Source organism: Galeopterus variegatus, unplaced genomic scaffold (genome assembly GCF_000696425.1).
Source record: "Galeopterus variegatus unplaced genomic scaffold, G_variegatus-3.0.2 Scaffold828, whole genome shotgun sequence".
Lineage (NCBI taxonomy): Eukaryota > Metazoa > Chordata > Mammalia > Dermoptera > Cynocephalidae > Galeopterus > Galeopterus variegatus.
This window is the reverse complement of record NW_007726939.1, coordinates 496,926-516,736: the sequence shown is the minus strand read 5'-3', so window position 1 is coordinate 516,736 and position 19,811 is coordinate 496,926. Positions and strand designations below refer to the sequence as shown.

General features: G+C 45.9%; 1 protein-coding gene across 1 annotated transcript; it reads left to right on the top strand.

Moving 5' to 3' along the window:
- Nucleotides 1-3,156: 3,156 nt before the first annotated feature.
- Nucleotides 3,157-5,450, top strand: LOC103590499 (metallothionein-1E-like). The gene is made up of 4 exons (XM_008572740.1): nt 3,157-3,224; nt 3,806-3,938; nt 4,507-4,572; nt 5,304-5,450. The coding sequence occupies exons 2-4, from the start codon at nt 3,911-3,913 to the stop codon at nt 5,393-5,395; spliced, it is 186 nt and encodes a 61-aa protein (XP_008570962.1). The 5' UTR covers nt 3,157-3,224; nt 3,806-3,910; the 3' UTR covers nt 5,396-5,450.
- The last annotated feature ends 14,361 nt before the right edge of the window (nt 5,451-19,811 follow it).

The window sequence follows — 19,811 nt, the reverse complement described above, 5'->3', positions numbered from 1 at the left end:
TACCTGCTTGTATTCTACACAGAGCTTCTAAAACAGTGGTGAAGGACAATTTTTATTTATCTGTTAGAAAGCTAAACTTTGATAATATAAAATAAAATAAAATGAATTAGTATAAAAAAATGAAAACAATACGAAACCTATTTTTGAGATTCAACAGTAAAATTTCAATAAATATGAAAAACAAGATAACATAGGAAAAATAAAAGAATTACAAATACTGCACATTTCTTCTCGGCAGTCCATTGCAGACTGGAAACAGTTCACAAACCAGCTCCAATGAGTGGATCATACACCTTGAGCAGCCTTCGCCGGGACATCCTCACGAGGAACCATCAGGCTTGGCTTGCCCAGTGCCACTCTTGCTACTCCTGAGAGCTCCCTGTTGTAACATGGCTCTGAATCTTTGGAATTTCCTCCCAAGGTTAAGATGAATCTGCTCCCGCTTCAAATTCCAGCCCTTGTTGACTTTAAGCCACCAAAGTAACAAGGGAATTGGAGGAAATTTTCCAGTGTTTCTCAGCAAGAGGGAGTATATGAATTACTTCCAGATGAAGTATTTTTAGTTGCCTAGGCAGTGGTGATGGCATATTCTGCAGTGGTGAGGGTGTGAAGGTGTTTATTAGGAAGGAGTGAGGCCCTGGGTGACTTGTACTTAATGCCAGCATTTAGTCTCCATCGGTATTTGCTCAGGGAATGCTACCAGATGTTCAGTCTAAGAGGAAGATGAATCTGGTGTCCCAGGAGGCAGGGCCATGCCACTGTGCAAGTGCTCTGTGTGAAGAGAGGATTCAGAAGGCAGCCTGGGCCAACTGCATTGGTTTTGGTGTCAGGCAGCCCTGGGTTACGGCCTACTTCATCAGAACTGGCTATGTGGCCTGGTCAAGTTGCTTAACCTCTCTTAGCCTCCATTTCCTCATTTGTAGAAAGAAGATTGTATCTCTATGTAGGGATTAAATGTGATAGTGGCCTGGCTCCTGGCTAGGCTTGATAAACAATGGCATTACAAACATTCTGTCCACGTGGACTTTTTGGAGAAAGAATCCTGTTCCCTCCCATCAAGCTCCTAGGGAAAGGCCCATCCACTTGGAAGCATTATTGTGGATTTGAAGTTGAGGATGGATTGGAACCTTGCTGATCTGGTTCTGAGGCCGTGTGGATAACCTCCTATACAAAACCCTTCAAGACAAGACACTGCCCCAGCATTTGAGCAGAGAAGAAGCCTTTCCCACCCTTCATGTCATTGGATCTTCACATGAACCAGTGAGAGAGTGAATATACAGGGTCTGGCGAGATTGTTCTGTCTTCCAGAGAATAGTTAAGCAACCTGCCCAAGGTGACACAGTTCAGTAGTAATGGCATGAATGAACTTATGCTTCAGCTGGCCTCATGCCCTGGTATCAGCGGGCAAATCATGATGTCACTGGATGCTAAACCCTGCCCTTTACATTTCAAAGCTGAATGGCCCGGGCTTAGTTAGAACAATTGTGCCCCTGACTAGAGAGATGGTCGACTGAAGCCCAGAGAGGTCACAGAGCTATGCAGAGGGAGCTAACTGCCAGCTCAGTCGTCTTCCCACTGCTGCCTCTGTGCCAGATTTCAGTGTCCTTGTCTTTCATGTGACATGGTGGTGTAGGGTGTGGTGAGGGAATAATTCTGCACTCAGTGTGTATGAGTCCAAATCCCAGCTCTGTCACTTATAGCTGGGTGACATACCTTCTCTGTGGCCCAGTCTCCTCCACTGTATAAAGGGCATACTAGCAGCATCTGACCAGTAGAAATAAACGAGTTAATACATGGAAATAACTTAGAATGCTGCGTGACATGTGTCAAGGAGTCTATAATATTAGCTATTATATTGTTACCTTTATTCATACCATAGAAGACATTTTTATCCCAGACAAATAAGCCAGGCCTGGTATGTCCTATGTAGTTTTCATCAACCGTGTGAGCATGTGACCTGTGACCCAGAGAAGGTCCTTGTATCTTCCACAAAATAGGGATCCACATTGGGGATATATATTGGTGAACAAGATAGTTAGCATCCTTATGAATGATAGAAAAGGATGCCTGCCAAAAATGCTGTGTTCTGCAAAGTTATTTTACTTACCATTTTTCGTTTAATAGATCATATTTCTTTAATTGTATTTATATGAAAAGCAAACTCCTTACCACTAATGAAATCTGTCTCACTTCCTGAAATAGAAGGTTGCCATAAAATTATATATATTCCTTCTGTAACACTTTTCTCCCTCCCAGGATTGACCTTCATGCTTGCTTTTGTTTTAAGATTTCAAGCAGTAGAGAGGTATCGAAAACATTCCCAGGTCAAAAGGAGGCTTTATCATTGACCTCTTTCCCATGAAGCTGACAGGATTCAGGTACAGCAGCACCTTTTCCTAGCCCTGTGACCCTTGGCTACATACTCCTGTATGTACTTTGTCATTAATAAAACGACTTCATAAATAGTATTTTGCTTTAAGATTATTGGGAGGATTCAAAAATTGAAAGTGTTTAAACAGGACCTTCACAGATTAAATGCGATCTAAAAGGAATATTGAAAGGGAAATAATCACTTGTTTTTTTATTTAGTGCAGTGTCTGCACATCACCTAAAATGATCCCTCCCTTGGGGGCATCTCAAGCTTTGGGAACCTCCATCTTTATGTGGGGTGGCCCTGCTAGGTATAGGAAGCTTCAGGGAAGTTTAAGCAAAAGAATTCCTGGACGAATATGTTCATACATCCGTTCCACCTTGGAGGATAGAAGGGACGGAGGCACAGCCCTATGTCTGCCCTGCTGCTGTGTACAGGAGGAACATGGCTGTGAAGGCCTTAGGTGGGAATAGGGACAGGCAGTGTGGAAGAGGCGAAGGTCACATCAAGGTCAGTTCTCTGCACACAACTCGCTAGCTGCGCTCCCCACGCTCCCGGCAATCCGGGAATGTGAGCACGAGCCTTTGGTTGCACACGGGCTCCGGGAAGGCGACGCTGAGGACAACGGTGCGGGGCGAGGGGTGGAAGTCGGCTAGGACCTAGGGGCTGAGTTCCCAGAACGCCAGGGGACGGGGTGGCCGGCAACCTCGGGGACATTGGGAAGAGTCAGCAGGGCACAGGGAAGCTGCGTACAGGCGAGCGCACAGCCCCTCCCTCGCGAGCCAGTGCCAAAGAGGCGACCCCGCGGTGCGCACTGAGCCGCACTCGGGACATCTTGCGCCCGGCCCGCCAGGTGCTCACAGTCAGGGCGAGGATCGCGGGCGGCGCTGACTCGGCGGGGCGGGTACGAGGGCCGGGGCGGCGCCTCTGCACCCGGCCCCCTCCTCTGATTATAAGTTGTCTGCACCCGGCCCCCTCCTCTGACTATACGTTGTCTGCACCCGACCCCTTCCTCTGACTATACGTTGTCTGCACCCGGCCCCCTCCTCTGATTATAAGTTGTCTGCACCCGGCCCCCTCCTCTGACTATACGTTGTCTGCACCCGACCCCTTCCTCTGACTATACGTTGTCTGCACCCGGCCCCCTCCTCTGATTATAAGTTGTCTGCACCCGGCCCCCTCCTCTGACTATACGTTGTCTGCACCCGACCCCTTCCTCTGACTATACGTTGTCTGCACCCGGCCCCCTCCTCTGATTATAAGTTGTCTGCACCCGGCCCCCTCCTCTGACTATACGTTGTCTGCACCCGACCCCTTCCTCTGACTATACGTTGTCTGCACCCGGCCCCCTCCTCTGATTATAAGTTGTCTGCACCCGGCCCCCTCCTCTGACTATACGTTGTCTGCACCCGGCCCCCTCCTCTGACTATAAAGGGAGCCCATGGGTTTCTAGGCTTCACTAGGAATTCCATCGCGCACGTGCATCTTCATCTCCATCTTCACCTCCTGATTGGATCTCCAGCCTCACCTCGGCTCGAAATGGATCCAAACTGCTCCTGCGGCACTGGTAAGGGACGCCGGCCTTTTTGATCTTTAAGATCCCTATTTCTTAGCCCCATAACCTGTGTCCCTAGGGCTGGAGGAGGGCGCATTTTCATATCTGAAGTGGACTCATTTAGTTTGTCCTAGTGCTTTCTTCTTGGCCAAGCTCCTGAGAGCATTTCCACCCTCCCTATGCCTCTCTTTCAGAGTTGAGGGTACTGAGGGTCAAGGTTGTCCTGCTTCAGGTCAACCAGTTGGTCAGAGGGTTGCTGGTTGGGCTCAGGTGGTTCTCTTCAGCCTTTGAGCAGCCAGGATGGATGGGTGGCAGGGGACATTGCCTCTTCCGGGTTCAGGGCCTAATGATGTCCTGGCCCCCAGTCCCAGTCTTCCTGGGCTGTGTCTGGAGCTGGACCTTTCTTGGTTAAAAACAGGAGGGCACTTGCCCTTCCCCAACATGAGGGGAAAGAAGATGAGCTTCTCTTCCTCTGCTCTGAGCAGGGAAGGAGCTCTGAGTTGACCTTGCATGGAGGAGGGAGAGTTACTGACCAACTGCTGTGCCTCCTACATCTCAATTCTCACTTTCTTTCTTCCAGGTGGCTCCTGCACCTGCGCTGGTTCTTGCACGTGCAAAGAGTGCAAATGCACCTCCTGCAAAAGGAGTGAGTGGGGGGCCTTCCCTGGGAATTTGGGGGCTGGGCTGACTCACCAGGGGAAACCCAGAGCTCAGCAGGCAGGAACAGGACAGTGACCAGCCTCCCCACATCCCCTTCCCTCAGCACCTGATTCAAGATCAGAGCTGAAAGAGCCATAGTTTCAACCTCTCATTACAGAACTGGGAAACTGAGGCTCAACAAGGTCAACTGGTGTCAGGGACTGAGCCAGAGCTTGAATATAGGTCTCCTGCTTCCTGATACAGCCTTTTTAACCCTCCTGGGTCCTGAAGCACTTAATGACCATGATCTTTGGAACCGCAGTGATTTCTGACCTGCTAGTACAACCTTTTACTGTAGAGGCAGCCCAGAACTTCCCTGGCCCTCCCGGAGCTGCATTGTCAGGGGTTTGCGCCTGTCTGATTTTTGAGGAGTTTCCTCATTTAAGTGCATGGTCGGGGGGCTGGGTGGGAGGAATATGCTGCCAGAACTTTCTTTCTTCGCTCCCAGAATCCCTGTCGCTGCCTTTGTAGGCTTTCTGCCCTATCCAGAACTCAGGTGGGGCAGGGCAGCCATTTTATAGTAAGACCCACCTGTTGTCTCTTGACACAGCATGCCCACCTGAACTAATGGATCTCCAGGGCTGAGGGCAGAGTTTGTGCTGTGCCAGGTGTGCTGTTGGGGCAGGGAGGTGCCTGGTAAGTCTGCTCTGACCTCTGACTTCTCCGTTTCTTTTCTAGGCTGCTGCTCCTGCTGCCCCGTGGGCTGTACCAAGTGTGCCCAGGGCTGCATCTGCAAAGGGGCATCGGACAAGTGCAGCTGCTGTGCCTGATGTGGGGACATCCCTGCTCCCAAATGTAAATACATAAACATGGACAAACTTGGATTTTCAGACAACCCTGACTCACTACATTCCTTTTTCTGAGATTTGAATGACAATAAATTTGTGCAGACTATTCTGGCTCTAGGCACCTCATTTGGTTTTGGGAATATGGCACTTACTTCTAGTTGGGTTGTAGGGGAACTTGGATTGAAGGAGGTCACAGGGAGGGGTCATCAGAAGTGGGGGTCCACCTTCCATACACCTTGCCTTGTTTGCTCCTAAGTACTTAACACCCCTGGCATCATATACACTGGTATTGTTAAATAAGATTTATGGGAGGTCATTGTTTGGACTAAGGTCCTGCACTAGGCCGTATAAGACCAGACTAAAAAATCAAAATCGTTACCCCTGCTAAGTTCCACATCACTTAGATTGTGGTCTGACCTGCAGAGAAATAAGGAGAAAGAGATAGCCAATTTCCTAAGCAGGCTAGTTTAAATCTTCAATAGTTAATGCTAATAAACTTCCCTCTGCTTTAATCCTTATACAAGAATCTGAAGTAGCCTGATGTTAACTAGTCAGTTATCTTTCTATTGTTCTGTCTTGTCCCCAACTTACAAGGAAAGTAACTTTAAAATGACCGATCTGCATTTTGTTCTTTGTTTCTTCAGCCTTTTTCTGTTTATAAAATCAACCCCATTTGCTCAGCTCATTGGAACACCTTTTCTATTTTATGAAGTGTCGCCTGATTCTAGCATCGTAATAAAGCCAATTGAGATCTTCAAACTACAACAAAAGTGGGGGTCCAGGTGCAAGTTGTCTTGCAGTCTTGCCTGGAGTTGGCTCTCCTTTGTGAGCTATGGCAGGGGGGGATCTTCTGCCACCTTCTAGAGACAGTTAAGTGGTGGTCGCTGCCCTTTTTGTATATCTAGGTCACATTCTGTATGTGACAGCTACCTGTGGTGCAATTACTGCATACAGTTAGGCGTGGGCTTCTCAGTGATGAGGGAACATGGAGCTTACAGACTGCTGGGGAGAAAGAGATAATTACAGAATAGGAGGTCTTGTGAAAAAGAAACCATGTTAGCTGCTAAAACTTTTATTTAAGGAAAAAGAAACAAGGGCTGTGACTGAAAACGCAGCTGTGCTGAGCCTAAATGAAGAGCCCTTTCCACTGACACCTGAGAGCTGCATCCCTGCCAGAGGTGTGTTCAGGAAACAGAAGGCCAATCTGTGATAGTGTGAGAGGAGTAGCTCATGTTCCCTCTGGAGACAGGAGGGCAGAGACCATGTGCCTCATTCATCTGAGTGACTCCCAAACCCCAAAATGGTTGCACAGCTGCATCACTGGGAGGGAGAGGTTGAAAACGTGCTCAAGCCAACGTCCCACTTCCCCCTCCCAGCCTGCATTCCGATTTCTTAGGCCTACCTATAATGGGCCTGGTAAATCTGCAGTTTTAACAAGTACCTAAGGTTGCAACCCACTGAAGCAGTCACACGGAATCATTTGAAATAAAATGAGCCTCTGCCATTTCCCCTCTGGTCTTAAAAGCAGGAAATATTTCCTGGAGCCACTCCCCAACATGTGGCTGCCTGTCCTGGTGGCCAAGGAAACCTGGAGGTGCCCAGCTTCAGTCTGGCTGTGGAGGGAGAGGTGGGCAGGCCTCGCCATGCAGGACGTGGTTGGTGTTCTTGTAAAGACCAAACTAGGTTCAGAGGGCAGGTCTGAGCCTCCTTTGGACTCACGCTATGGTGACACTATCCCAGTGTGGGTGGGCTGGTGTCCGAGGGGCCTTTTCCTGGTGAGAGTCTGGCATGGACCTCATGGGGCCTGGGCAAGGCTGTGATGTGGGTGCTGCCCTGTTTATTTCAGACTTGGTCTGGAAGCCCTGGTACCAAAGTCACAAATGTTCCTCGCTGTCACTCTTTCACAACTCTGTTTTGGGGAATTGCAGCTGCCAAACCTCTCAGGAGATGGGTACACGATGTTTTCACCAGGCCTGACAAACATGATCATTGCAGCTTTTTATTTTCCAAGTCATGTATGAAGTGGTATCCTGACTCCTCACCCCCATCCCTGAGCCCCATCTCCCCTGGGGAGAGGGCATGATCATCGTGGATGTCTGTTGGAGAGATTAATTTATAGTAATTTAAAAAATTTTTGATATGGCTGATACTGGAATGCCTTGTTTAATTTCAGAAGTCTCAGAGCCAAGTACATCATTGTGAAACAGCCTGGTAAAGCAGTCAGAGCAGCAGCTCTGGAGTCCGACTACCTGGCTGGAATCCCAGCTCTACTACTTAGGCAAGTTATGTGGCCTCTCTGTGCCTCATATTTCTCACCTGTCAAATGGGGACAATAATAGCACCTACCTGATAGGTTTGTTGTGTCTGGCAGTCCCTGGCACATACCCAGTGCTCATTAAGTGTTACGTCCCTCTGGGCCAGGTGTGGTATCTGACAATCAGTAGGTGATCCATAAATGCTCTTTACTTAATTCAATGAGCACTTATTGGACCCCCTCTTGTATGTAAATCATTGTGCTGGGCACAGAGAGGAAAGATAATATATAAATAAGTTCTAATCCCTTTGCTGGAGATCTTATTCTATTCCCTATTGAATTCAAGGAACAATTATTTACCACTTCAAGATGCAGCTGCCAAGATTGTACAAAGAACTGCACAGAGTCTGAACATCTCAACCTTCAAGAGAAGGACCCACTTCATGCTGACTTTGGGATAGGTGGAGACAAGCTAAGACAGAGGTGTGGAAGCCTTAGGGGAAGGGTGTGATTTACCCTTCTGTCCAGGAGACCAGGAGAAAACCCCATTCACTCACTCATTCATTCATTCACTCACATTTATTCATTCACTCATTCACATGGCCACATCTTGGCCACAGTGATAGAGTATTGGTAGGTGGGCTGAACAAGCAGGAGGTTCTTCCGGAGGGGCGGGGCATGACACCCTGCCCAATGCGGATGATCGGTACAGGCTGAAGGCAAACTGAACCAATTAATCCTCTTTTCTGAGAAGTATAAATTCAACATGCAGGTGGGGGGATAAAAGGGCCACAGGATTTCATGCTATAACTGTAGCTATGTCATAAGAACAGTAAAGAACCCACCCTAAGTGGTAGCTGTGAAGATGATTAGACCAAGCTACATGTCTGCTTTTCTGTGAGAACACTGTGTTTCTCAGTCTCCTAGGGACTCAGAGAGGCTGAACATCTGCTGAAAGGGGTCCCAATGACACCTCACTGCCCTTCGAATTCTGAAAGCAAACCCTGTATCAGGTAGGGTTTGTTGGATGCAAGCAACAGAAACAGATTCTAGATATATTAGGCAAAACAAATTCATTAGAAGGATATTGGGGACCTGTGCAATCAACTGGAAGGATGGAGAACTAGGGTCTGAAAATGGGCAGGAGCTGTGGGTGGCCAGGCAGCAGGCCATGTCCCAGGAACAGTCTGGCTGGGCTGCAACAGTTGGCATAGCTGTCACCACTGCTTCTGCTATCCCCAAATACCCCCACCACGGCCACTGGCCACCACCACTGTGAATGAATTCTAAGCTGCTTGCCCAGTTCTTTACCCCTTGCCTAAGACTCAAAGTCTCAGAAAGTCCAGCTAGTTGGCAGTGTGGAGGAGGAGTATATGGCCACCTTTAGATTCCCTAGGGGGAGGGAGGGTCCTGCATACCCCTAAGACTCACCCTGTGGGGTTTCTTTCTATACCAATAAGAGTCCTGGAAAGAAATCTGAGTAATTGGGGAGAGTTTAATAAGGGGATTGTTTACAAAGGAGTGGGAAGGATTTAGAGAAATGAATAAGATAAGTGAAGACTCCCAGTGGGGAGCAATTACCAAATCTAAGTGTTACCAACCCAGAGAGAGTAGCTGTAGGAGAGGGCGTCCCAACAGGAGCCGTGACCTTCAGGTTGCCACACAACCTGGCAAGGAGGGAGCCCAGGGAATACATTCTGTGACCTCCTGTCCTCCTTGCTCATCTCCCAGTGCTCTCACTGGCTGAACCCAACCGAATGCTGTCCCTGCAGCTCCCATCCACTCCCCAGCTGCGGGGAGGAGGGTCGAGAGTGGGTCTGGAAAACACCCAGCACACCCTGCAAATAGTCTGTGTCCCATCAACAAAGGCCACGTGTGTTTCTTCCCTATTCCCTGGAAGAATCCAATGAATCTAAGGATGAATTCAGCTTACAGGGTTGGAGGGAGGGAGCGAAGGTGTCAGGGATGATGGTAGAAGCCCTGTATTGGCCGCAAGGTGGGGGTGAGGGTGGGGGAACAGAGTATAGGCATTTGAGGCCAATCAGAATGCCTGTCTGCAGGTGTGGCTGAGCCCCCTGGGGAATGCAGGTCGGGGAAGAACTTGAACCACAAATATGTGTGTCCCCATGACATGCCCACCTGGCTGCACCCATTGCATCACAATACCCACTGAGCCACCCTTTCAGAGTGGTCCCCGGGGCCACCCTGGCTGCCTGAAGGTCCACATCCACCTCCTGCCCTGGGCGAAGCTGTGTCATCAGCAAGACTGGCCACAGTTCCCCACACACCCCACCACCCCACCCCACTCCTTCCAGATCCTTTCCCTCCTCCACGGGGGCTTTTCTCCCTCCTGTGCAGATTCCAGGGCTTCTGCCCCCAACTCTTCTACACAGCAAGGACAGGGAAGTTGGGGAACGCTGTAAGGGCTGACTGGATTTTTTGCCTTCTCAGGGGTCAGAGATCCTTCCTCTGAGCCTCTGCCAGACTTGGTGATCTTGAGTCCTCATGGGAGGAAGGTGAGGCAAGGCTGGGGAAGCTGGTGCTGCCACTGAGGCTGGGCGATATGAAGGACTCAGTGGACTAGCCCACTGGGGATTCCAGAGGTTGCCTAGTAAAGCTGAGGATGGGATCTGGGCCCCAGTACCTGGCCTGCCTGATATATCATTTCCATCCCTGGGGGAGGGGGGAGTAGCCTCCCAAACCTGAGCAAGTCTAAGCCAGAACCTAAATCAGTAGGTCAGTAATCTCAGGTCACCCAGCCTGGGAGAGTTTGCTGGTGTAAGTGTCCTTCAGAGACAGAGGGCAGTGTCCCACCTAGAGAAGTGACTCTGGGAGTGGATGAGGCTTATGATGGGCATTCATCAAGCTAGACTGTCTGGCATTCATCCCCCCAACTTCATTTTGGGGAATTCCCTCTGCCCCCTGTTGTGTGCAGCCTTGATGGGAGGGAAGTTCCAGGAGTCTGGTGCAGCTATAAAAACTGGAGGGCCAGAAACTTGTTCTCCAGGGAGCCTCAGCCAATTGGAGACTCCCCTTTGGAGCAGAGACATGGGGTGGAAGGAGTCTCAAAGGACATCCTTCACAGGCACATGCCCTGACCAGATTCTCTGGGTCCCAACACCAGGCCCGTGGAACCTGCATCCCAACACTATGGCATTTGCTTGGTTGCTACCCTCTTTCCAAGAAAAGCTCCACAGCCCTCACCATTTATTCTTCTAGCAGGTGACCCTTAGCTTAATTTTTTTGCTTACAAGTGAGGCATCTGGACAGACATCCCTTTAGTGGGGAAAATGTTGGTAGGGGAAGGGGGCTTCCTTCCTGGCATCATAAGACCACCTATTGTGACCAAGATTGTCCCAAGATTGTCCTCACCAAACCCCCAGGGCCTATGACTCTGAGAGCAAAACTGGACTAGGGGATATAATCTCCCATCCAGGGCTATGTCCCTTCTTGCCTGGGCCTGTGAAACACACCCATGGGTGAGGTTTTCTCTGGTCAGGTAGGTGTTTCCTGCCCTTGGGGTCTGCCACTTGCAGGCCTGGGAAAGCTTACTTTCCTGGCAGGGATTCTGTTTGTACCATTCAGAAGTGGCTCCTCAGAGTCTTATAGGTCACATGGGTCTGGGTCTCTGGTACAGATGAAAAAGCTAAAGCAAGATTCTCAAGGCAAGCTCCCCTAGAGGGAAAGAGCCCAAAGAGGACATGTGTGCAGGACCTCGGCACCCCTGACTCCACTTACAGCACACCCACCCCAGCATGTGCCCTCACCTGTCCTGGAGAAGGGGACAGAATAAGAAAAGGGCTGGAGGTGGGAAAGAGAGTCTTGTTTGATCACTTCCCAGATAATAGTGAGCCAGAGAGGGTAAGAGGCAAGGGAGCAATGTGACTGGGGCTCTTTGTTCATTCATTCCTGGCTGCTTCCCTGTGCTGGGCCTGTGACAAGAACGGATTGATAATAATGAAAAAGACAGTACTCGTCCTCCTGGAGTCCTCAGTCCACGGTATGAGGGTGGGGAGAGTCAAGTACACAACAAATAAATTCAACACGGGGTGAAAGAAGGCAGGGTGGCATCAGGCCAACTCCCATCACTTCCTACCACCCCCACTGCTGCCAAGTCCAAGTCACCATCTGCTTCTCCTCAATTGCTGCCCTAGCTTCCAACCCGGTCTCCCTAGGTCTGCCCTTGCCCTCTGCAGTCTATTCTTAGTCCAGCAGCCAGAAGGATCTGCTCAATACCCTCCATTGGTCTCCATCTCACCCCATGTAAGAGTCAGAGTCCTCACAATGGCCCCCAGGGCTGTAATTAGAACCTCTGGATCCTCATCCTCTCTTAGTGCATTAGACTTCTCATTTTCTGCCAAACAAATGGCTGCAAAATGGTATCTCACTATGACTTTAATTTGCATTTTCTCAATCACCAATGATGTAGAACATCTCTTCATATGTTAATTACCATATGTGTTTCCTTTTCTGAGAAATGCCTGATAAATGCTGTGCTCTTTTAAAAAAAATTAACCAAAGTCCATGCTCTATATAGATTTCCTTAGTATAGTGGATTGAATTATGTCCCCCCAAAACTCCATGAGGCTTGAATTGTCTCCCAGGTTGTGTGTATTAGAAACTTGGTCCCCACTGTGACTGTTAAGAGGGTGGGAAATCCTATTATGGTCATTGAGAGGTGGAGCTTTGAAGAGGTGATTGGATTGTAGGACCCTGCAGTAGTGAGTGGATTAAAAATGGTGGTGAAGGGTGTGGTTCTGGGGGCTTTAAAAGAAGAAGAGCATCTGTCTGTCTCTCTCTCCTCTGTCTCTGCTTCCACCATCTCGCAATGTGAGACCCCTGGGTCACTGTCACCACCACCAGATGGACTTTGGACTTCACAGCCTCAGAAACTGTAAGCAATAAATGTCATTTTTCTTTATGAACCACCCAGTTCCAGGTATTTTGTTAGAAGCAACAAAAACAGACTCACACACTTAGTTTTTCTAATGCTGCTTTTCTGTTCCAGGATCTCATCCAAGGTACCACATTACACCCAACCATCAAGTCTCCTTAGGCTCCTCCTGGCTGTGACAGTTTCATCAGACTTTCCTTGTTCTGGTGACTTTGACAGTTTTGAGGAGTCCTTGACAGATATTGAAATTTGTCTGATGTTTTTCTCATTCTTTGACTGGGGTTATGGGTTTTTGGGAGGAAGACCATAGATACCATACCATCACATGCTGTCTATCAAGGGCATAATACTGTCAACATGACTTATCACTGCTGACGCTGACCTTGCTCACTGGCCGAGGAAGTGTTTGTCAGGTTTCTGCACTATCAAGGTACTCTCCCCTCTTTCCATGCTGTGCTCTTTGGAGGAAGTCACCATGTGCAGCCCACATTTAAGCAGTAAGAAGTTATGCTCCTTGAAGGCAAGTATCCACATAGATTATCTGGAATTCTCCTACACAGAAGATTTGTTTCTTCTCCTCCTTTTATTGATTCAATTAGTTACTTATATCAGTGTGAATTCATGGATATTTATTTTATACTTTGGGTTATAATAAAACACTACTTTATTTTGTTGCTAAAATTGTCCCACATTGTCAAATTGGCTGTGGCCATTGGGAGCTCTTTCAGTTGGCCCCTGTGTCCCTTTGACATACCCTTGTCATTGTGGATTATCTTTTTGTTGTTGTTGTTGTTGAGTATTTCATTATTTTCTGTCCATGCCCATTTTTCTATGGGTTGTTTGTAATCTTTTTATCATGTTATAGGCATTCTTTATATACTCTTGAATTTCATCCTTTGTCTGAGTCTTTTGATGGGCAAAGGTGTTACTTTTAAAGTAGTCAAATTTATCAACTTTTATAATCAGATTTTCTTTTTGTAGCTTAAGAAATGTTTTGCTACTCTGAGGTCCAAAAGATATTTGTCTACCAAAAAGATTAAAATATATTTCCTAGGGTTTTGTTTTGATATTTAAGTCTTTCATCCATCCGGACTGGATGTTTGTATATAGTATTGAGACAGACATCCAATTTCATTTTTTCCTGGTGAGTGATCAGGTCCGTTTATTGAATGTTTTCTTTTCCCCACTGATCTGACTTGTCGCTTCTGTCACATACCAAAGTTCCATAGATGTGTGAGTCCGTTTCTAGGTTCTCTTTTCTATTTTATTTTATTTTTTTATAAAAGATGACCAGTAAGGGGATCTTAACCCTTGACTTGGTGTTGTCAGCACCATGCTCACCCAATGAGCTAACCGGCCAACCCTATATGGGATCCAAACCTGTGGCCTTGGTGTTGTCAGCACCACACTCTCCCGAGTGAGCCACGGGCTGGCCCTCTAGGTTCTCTTTTCTAAAGCTTAAGAATAAGTCTGATATCTGGTGGTGATCAGCTCCCCTCACCCAAGCCCCTGCTTCTAAATTCCTGCTGTTCTTTAGAAATGTCCTGGTTATTCTTGGCTCTTTGCTCTCTCATACACATGTTAGAACTATTTATAAAAGCTCCCTGAGGGCCGAGACTGTGGCGCACTAGGGAGAGTGCAGCGCTGGGAGCGCAGTGACGCTCCTGCCACAGGTTCAGATCCTATATAGGAATGGCCGGTGCGCTCACTGGCTGAGTGTGGTGTGGGCGACACCACACCAAGGGTTGCGATCCCCTCACCCGTGACGAAAAAGACAAATAAATAAATAAATAAAATAAAAGCTCCATGAAAAATTTGGTAGATTTTGATCAGAATTGCATTGAATCTACAGGTCAATTTGGGGAGAGCAGACATCTTTAGAATACTAAATCTTTCTACCACGAAATGACATAATTTTAGGAGGGTGCTGGTAAATTTGTAAAATCAGTTCTACGGGGTAAAAAAATGCATTTATACACATGAGTACACAAGTTTACTATAAATTTCAATGATATAAAGGACATGCAGCAATTTAGAAAAAGAAACAAAATATGCGATATTCTTCATCGTATAGTCCATGTAACCACTTGATTTTTACAGAATGCTTTCACCAATTTTTGCTGAATTCTTGTATCTGTAGCCAATCTATGTTTTTCAATTGATGAATTAGTTCCAAGGTGAATCTTGCTTCACATTTTCGTTTACATTAACAAGTGGGACAAAAGTGAAACAATGAAGATGATTGTTGGAACTTCACTGGCTTGTTAACGACCTGAGTAATTTCTTTGCTGAATGAGGTCATAGTCTACAAATACTAGAAGAATATTTCTTTATTTTTTGTGCTATTCATAATGTAATGATTACACAATTTAGGTGTAAGCTGCATTATCAACATTTACTACAACACTTTCTTAAGTCTAGACAATCAAAACATAATTAATCAAGCCCTGGTTTTTAGGTTTGCCAATTTAGGGGGTGTGTAGTGCCCAGTATTAAGCTACCCATGTGGTGTTACTTAACCCAGAGTTGGGAAGAGATGCAGGGTAGAACACTATTACATAGGACTTCCATCAAACAGGTGTGATACACACAAAAACCGGGGGTTGGGGGAGAAGACTTACAACTACAACTCCTTGAAGTTGATATGACAAGCAAACAGAAAGGACATTGTTGGGTGGGAGGGGGGAGAGGGAGGAGGGAGGCGGGTTTCGGTAATGGGCCACAATAATCAACCTCATTGTATATCGACAAAATAAAATTAAAACAAACAAACAAACAAAATAACAACAGGTGTGATAGATGTCACCAATCTCAAGAACATAGGTCGAGGTTCAGGAAATCATTGAGCTTGAGGCCTGCCTTTGAATGGCCTAGGAATGTTTTTACATTTTCAAAGTGTTGGTTTTTTTTTTTTTTAGGAAGAAGGAGGAGGAAGAAGAGAAAGAAGAGGAGAAAACACAGCATGTGGCCCATAAAGCCCAAAATAATTACCATCTGGCCCTTTACAGAAAAATTTTGCAGACCCCTGGCACACATAATAAAATATAGTACAACAATTAAGAACTAATGAGCTTTGAATATTTATTACCTTTATTTTAATATGATTTATTTAGCTGTAATTTTCTATAATTTTTAATAATGGTGCGGAGCCACAGCTAATGTCTGGAATCCTGTTGACATTGCCAATTGTAGCGCTCTTAATCCTGTTTGTGACACCAATTGTCTAGCTTCACGACTACGCCAGTTGTCGGGTTCTTTCACCTGCCCATAATCTTGCACCAGCTGGGCTGATTGTCGAGCTAGGGCTGCATCTGGAGCTCACAGGCCCCTCAAGCCCATTCACAGACTGGGTCACAAACCCTTCACATGCCAGGCTGGGTCCCCAGGCCCCTTACATGCAGGTCTATGAGCTAGGTAACTGGCCAAAAGGTCCTTGGAAGCCATAGGTTGAAAAGCATGGCTGCACCAGGCAGACACCGGAGGCAGACGCCCGCCCACCTGCTCCACAAACTCCTCTCTCTGTCTCTAATAGCAACAGAACTAAAAAGATACACTGGTACACATGCACACTAACTGCACAAACACACACACACACACACACAATTTGCTTACAAGGATGTGCTAAACCACACCTAACTGCACACACACACACACACACACAATTTGCTTACAAGGATGTGCTAAACCACACCTAACTGGACCCGAGGTGAGGGCCCTGACCAAACTATTCTATTTTCCCAACAAATAGCTAGGTTTAAAAGTGGCTTACAAAATTCCTGAAAATTTAACAATGGACTCTTATGAGTCAATACAGGCTGATTCCAGAACCCACTGTTTCTCTCTCCATTTATTTAGAAATTCTTTAGTATCTCCTAATAAAGTTTTACGATTTTTCGCTGTGGTTATTTTGAAAATTATTTGCGAGACTTATTCCTGGGTACATGGTATTTTCTGATAATGTTGTACGTGATGTATACTGTAATTGCATCTGTTAGTTGTTTGCTCCTGGTATATAGAAATACAACTGACTTTTGTAGATACCAGTCACTTTATTAAACTCTCCTGTTACAGTAGTTCCGCCTTATCCACAGTTTCGCCTTCTGCTGTTTCAGTTACCTGTGGTCCACCTCGGTCCAACAACAGGTGAGAACAGTGCAATAAGGTGTTTTGAGAAACAAAGAAAGAGATCACATTCAAATAACTTTTATTACAGCATATTGGTATAATTGTTCTATTTTACTATTAGTTGTTGTTAATCTTTTACTGTGCCTAATTTACAAATTAAATGCTATCAAAGATCTGAATGTATAGGAAAAAACATAGTAAATATAGGGTTCCGTAATACCTGTGGTGTCAGGCACCCACTGGGGGTTTGGGGATATATTCCCCATGGATAAGGGGGAACTACTGTATTTCTAACAATTAAAAAATGTAACTTTTATATTTCTATGTAAATGTGATGTACATAGACATACAAAAGAATCTACAGTTAAATTGTTAGAAATACAAAATACATTACCTGCAAATAATGACACTAATTTCTTCCTTTCCAATGCTTATGCCTCTAATCTCTTTTTCTGTTTTTCTTCCACTGGCAAAGAATAAAAATAGAATGTGGAGTAGAAGAGGTGACAGCAGGCGTCCTTATCTCATTTCTCCCTTTAAAGGGAATTACTCTAGGTTTTCTTGCTTGTTTATGTGTTTTTTTTTCAGAATCACCTTGATCTTATGAAATGCAATTATTCAAGGTATAAACATATAGCATCTATAAAAGGACCTAATCAGCATTAGCTTATGTGTCTTATCTCAATATATAAGATAAGATTTTAGAGCCATACAGATTTAAAAATAATAAACTTGTCCAACTTCTCCATTTTACAAATGATCAAACTGTGGCCCAGAAAAACTAAACTGTATCTTGCTTTTTTGTTTTGTTTTCTTAATGAATATGCTTTACCAAGTATGCCCCTTACCAGTTTATTGTCTCTTAGCTCCAAATCTACCCTTCCTTTTCTGCTCTGTGATAATGGAGGAGGACTTTGTAAATATTTCACCTTAGCTGTTAGGAGTGAGGTCATTCATTGTCAGAGGTGCTGGAGAGACACTGGAGGATGGAGATGTTTTCTCTTCCTGGTTCATGTCTACCTTGTTTCACAGGCTCCCATAGAACACATTCTCCAGCACACAATTCTTGCAGAATGCAGTTTCTCCAGCACCCAATTCCTACAGAGTGTGGTTTCTTCAGCACCAGGCTCCTGAAGACGGTAATATCATGGACTGAATGTATGTGTCCCCTCTACCCAAATTCATATGTTGAATCACTAACTCCCACTGTGATAGTATTTGGATATGAGGTCTTTGGGAGGTAATTAGTGTTAGGTGAGGTCATGAGGATGGGATCCCATGATGGGCTTAGTGTCCTTAGAGAAGATACCGAAGAACTCTCTCTCTCTCTTTCTCTCTCTCTGTACATGCACTGAGAAAAGGCCATGTGAGTACACAGCAAGATGGCAGCTTTCTACAGGCTAGAAAGAAGGCCCTCATCAGAACCCAACCAAGGTGGCTCCCTAATCTTGGACCAATAAATAACATAGTGCCTGGCATATAGTAGATGCTCAATAAATGGTAGATATTATCAGACAAAGCTGGGCTGGCCAGTTGGCTCAGTTGGTTAAAGCATACCATTGATAATCCCCAAGGCCAAGGATTTGGATCCCTTTCCCAGCCAGCTGCCACACGCAAACAAAAAGACAAAGCTGTGTGGCTTTCCACTGGATTAACATTGATTTTAAAGTTTGACAATATAATTTTTTTTTTTTTTTTGGCAGCTGGCTGGTGCAGGGATCTGAAGCCATCACCTTGGTGTTATAAGGCTATGCTATAATCAGCTGAACTAACCAGACAGCCTTTTAGTTGGACAATATCAAATGGGAACACTTACTATCATGAAGGGCCAAAAAGACATTAGACTCACCTGCAGTGTTCTTACTTTTTTTCTCTTTAAATAAGTTAATGAGGGCCGGCCCGTGGCTCACTCGGTAGAGTGCGGTGCTGATAAATAACACCAAGGCCACAGGTTCGGATCCTATATAGGGATGGCCGGTTTGCTCACTGGCTGAGCGTGGTGCTGACAACACCAAGCCAAGGGTTAAGATCCCCTTACCGGTCATCTTTTTAAAAAAAATAAAAAATAAAATAAATAAATAAATGAAGTCAATGAGTTCATGAATTACTCTGGGATTAAAAACAATTATTTTTGAAAGAAAACTCTGATGTGCATGGGGTTACAAGGTAAAGTTCATGAGCTGCTCCCAACTCCTGGCCTCTCCGCAGAGCATCTCTCTAAAGGGTCGCCATAACCCAGTGCCGGCCCATTGTCTTCCTGTGGCAATGTGGATCCAGCGTGGCCAGATTTTGCAAATTCTTAGGACAAGCCAGAAATCCAGACTTTTATGTAAAATATCCAGGTTTTAAAAATATTGTGTGGAAACTTGAAAACATTATGCTAACTAAAATAAGCAAGACACAAAAGGAGAAATATTATATGATTCCACGTATATGAGGTACCCAGAAGAGGCAAATTCATAGAGACAGAAAATAGAACAGAGGTTGTCAGGGGTTATGGGGAGAAAGGAACAGGGAGTTAATGTTTAATGGTACAGAGTTTCTATTAGGGATGATAAAAAAGTTCTGCAGAGATGGATGGTGATGATGGTTGCACAACATTGTGAATGTACTTAATGACACTGAATTGTACACTTAAAAGTGGTTAAAATGGTAAATTCTACGCTATGTGTATTTCATGAGGATAAAAATTACATTAAAAGAAAAGAGAGGTAAAGAAAACAGACTGTGTGGACCAAAGAAAAGTCAGAGGGCCAGGTTTGGCCAACTGGCAACTCCTGGTTGGAGCATTCCTATCTGGAACGCCAACTCCCACCTGTGCCCTCTGCCCCCACCCCCTGGACCCAGCAAAATTCTGCTCATCCTTCAAGGGCTGGCCCAAATGTCACCCTTTTCAGTTCCCAAAGCTGAAGGTCCAGCAACACTGGGCCCTCTTTCCCACATGGCAGCAACATACTCAGGTGAATGGTGGCTGTCCCTCTAGAGCCACATTCTTCAACTTGCTGCAATCCTCAGCACCTCCCATTTTATCTCCTACCTGCCCACCTCACTGGCCCTGTAGGCATCTGAGATTTCAGCCCCCATAGATTGTCTGTTCCTTGGGGACAGCGATGCTATGCTATTTT

Excerpts from the sequence above, each read along its gene's own strand:
- LOC103590499 (XM_008572740.1), top strand. The coding sequence starts at position 3,911 with ATGGATCCAAACTGCTCCTGCGGCACTG. Across the intron at positions 3,939-4,506 it reads AAACTGCTCCTGCGGCACTG|GTGGCTCCTGCACCTGCGCT; the intron begins GTAAGGGACGCC and ends TCTTTCTTCCAG. Across the intron at positions 4,573-5,303 it reads ATGCACCTCCTGCAAAAGGA|GCTGCTGCTCCTGCTGCCCC; the intron begins GTGAGTGGGGGG and ends TTTCTTTTCTAG.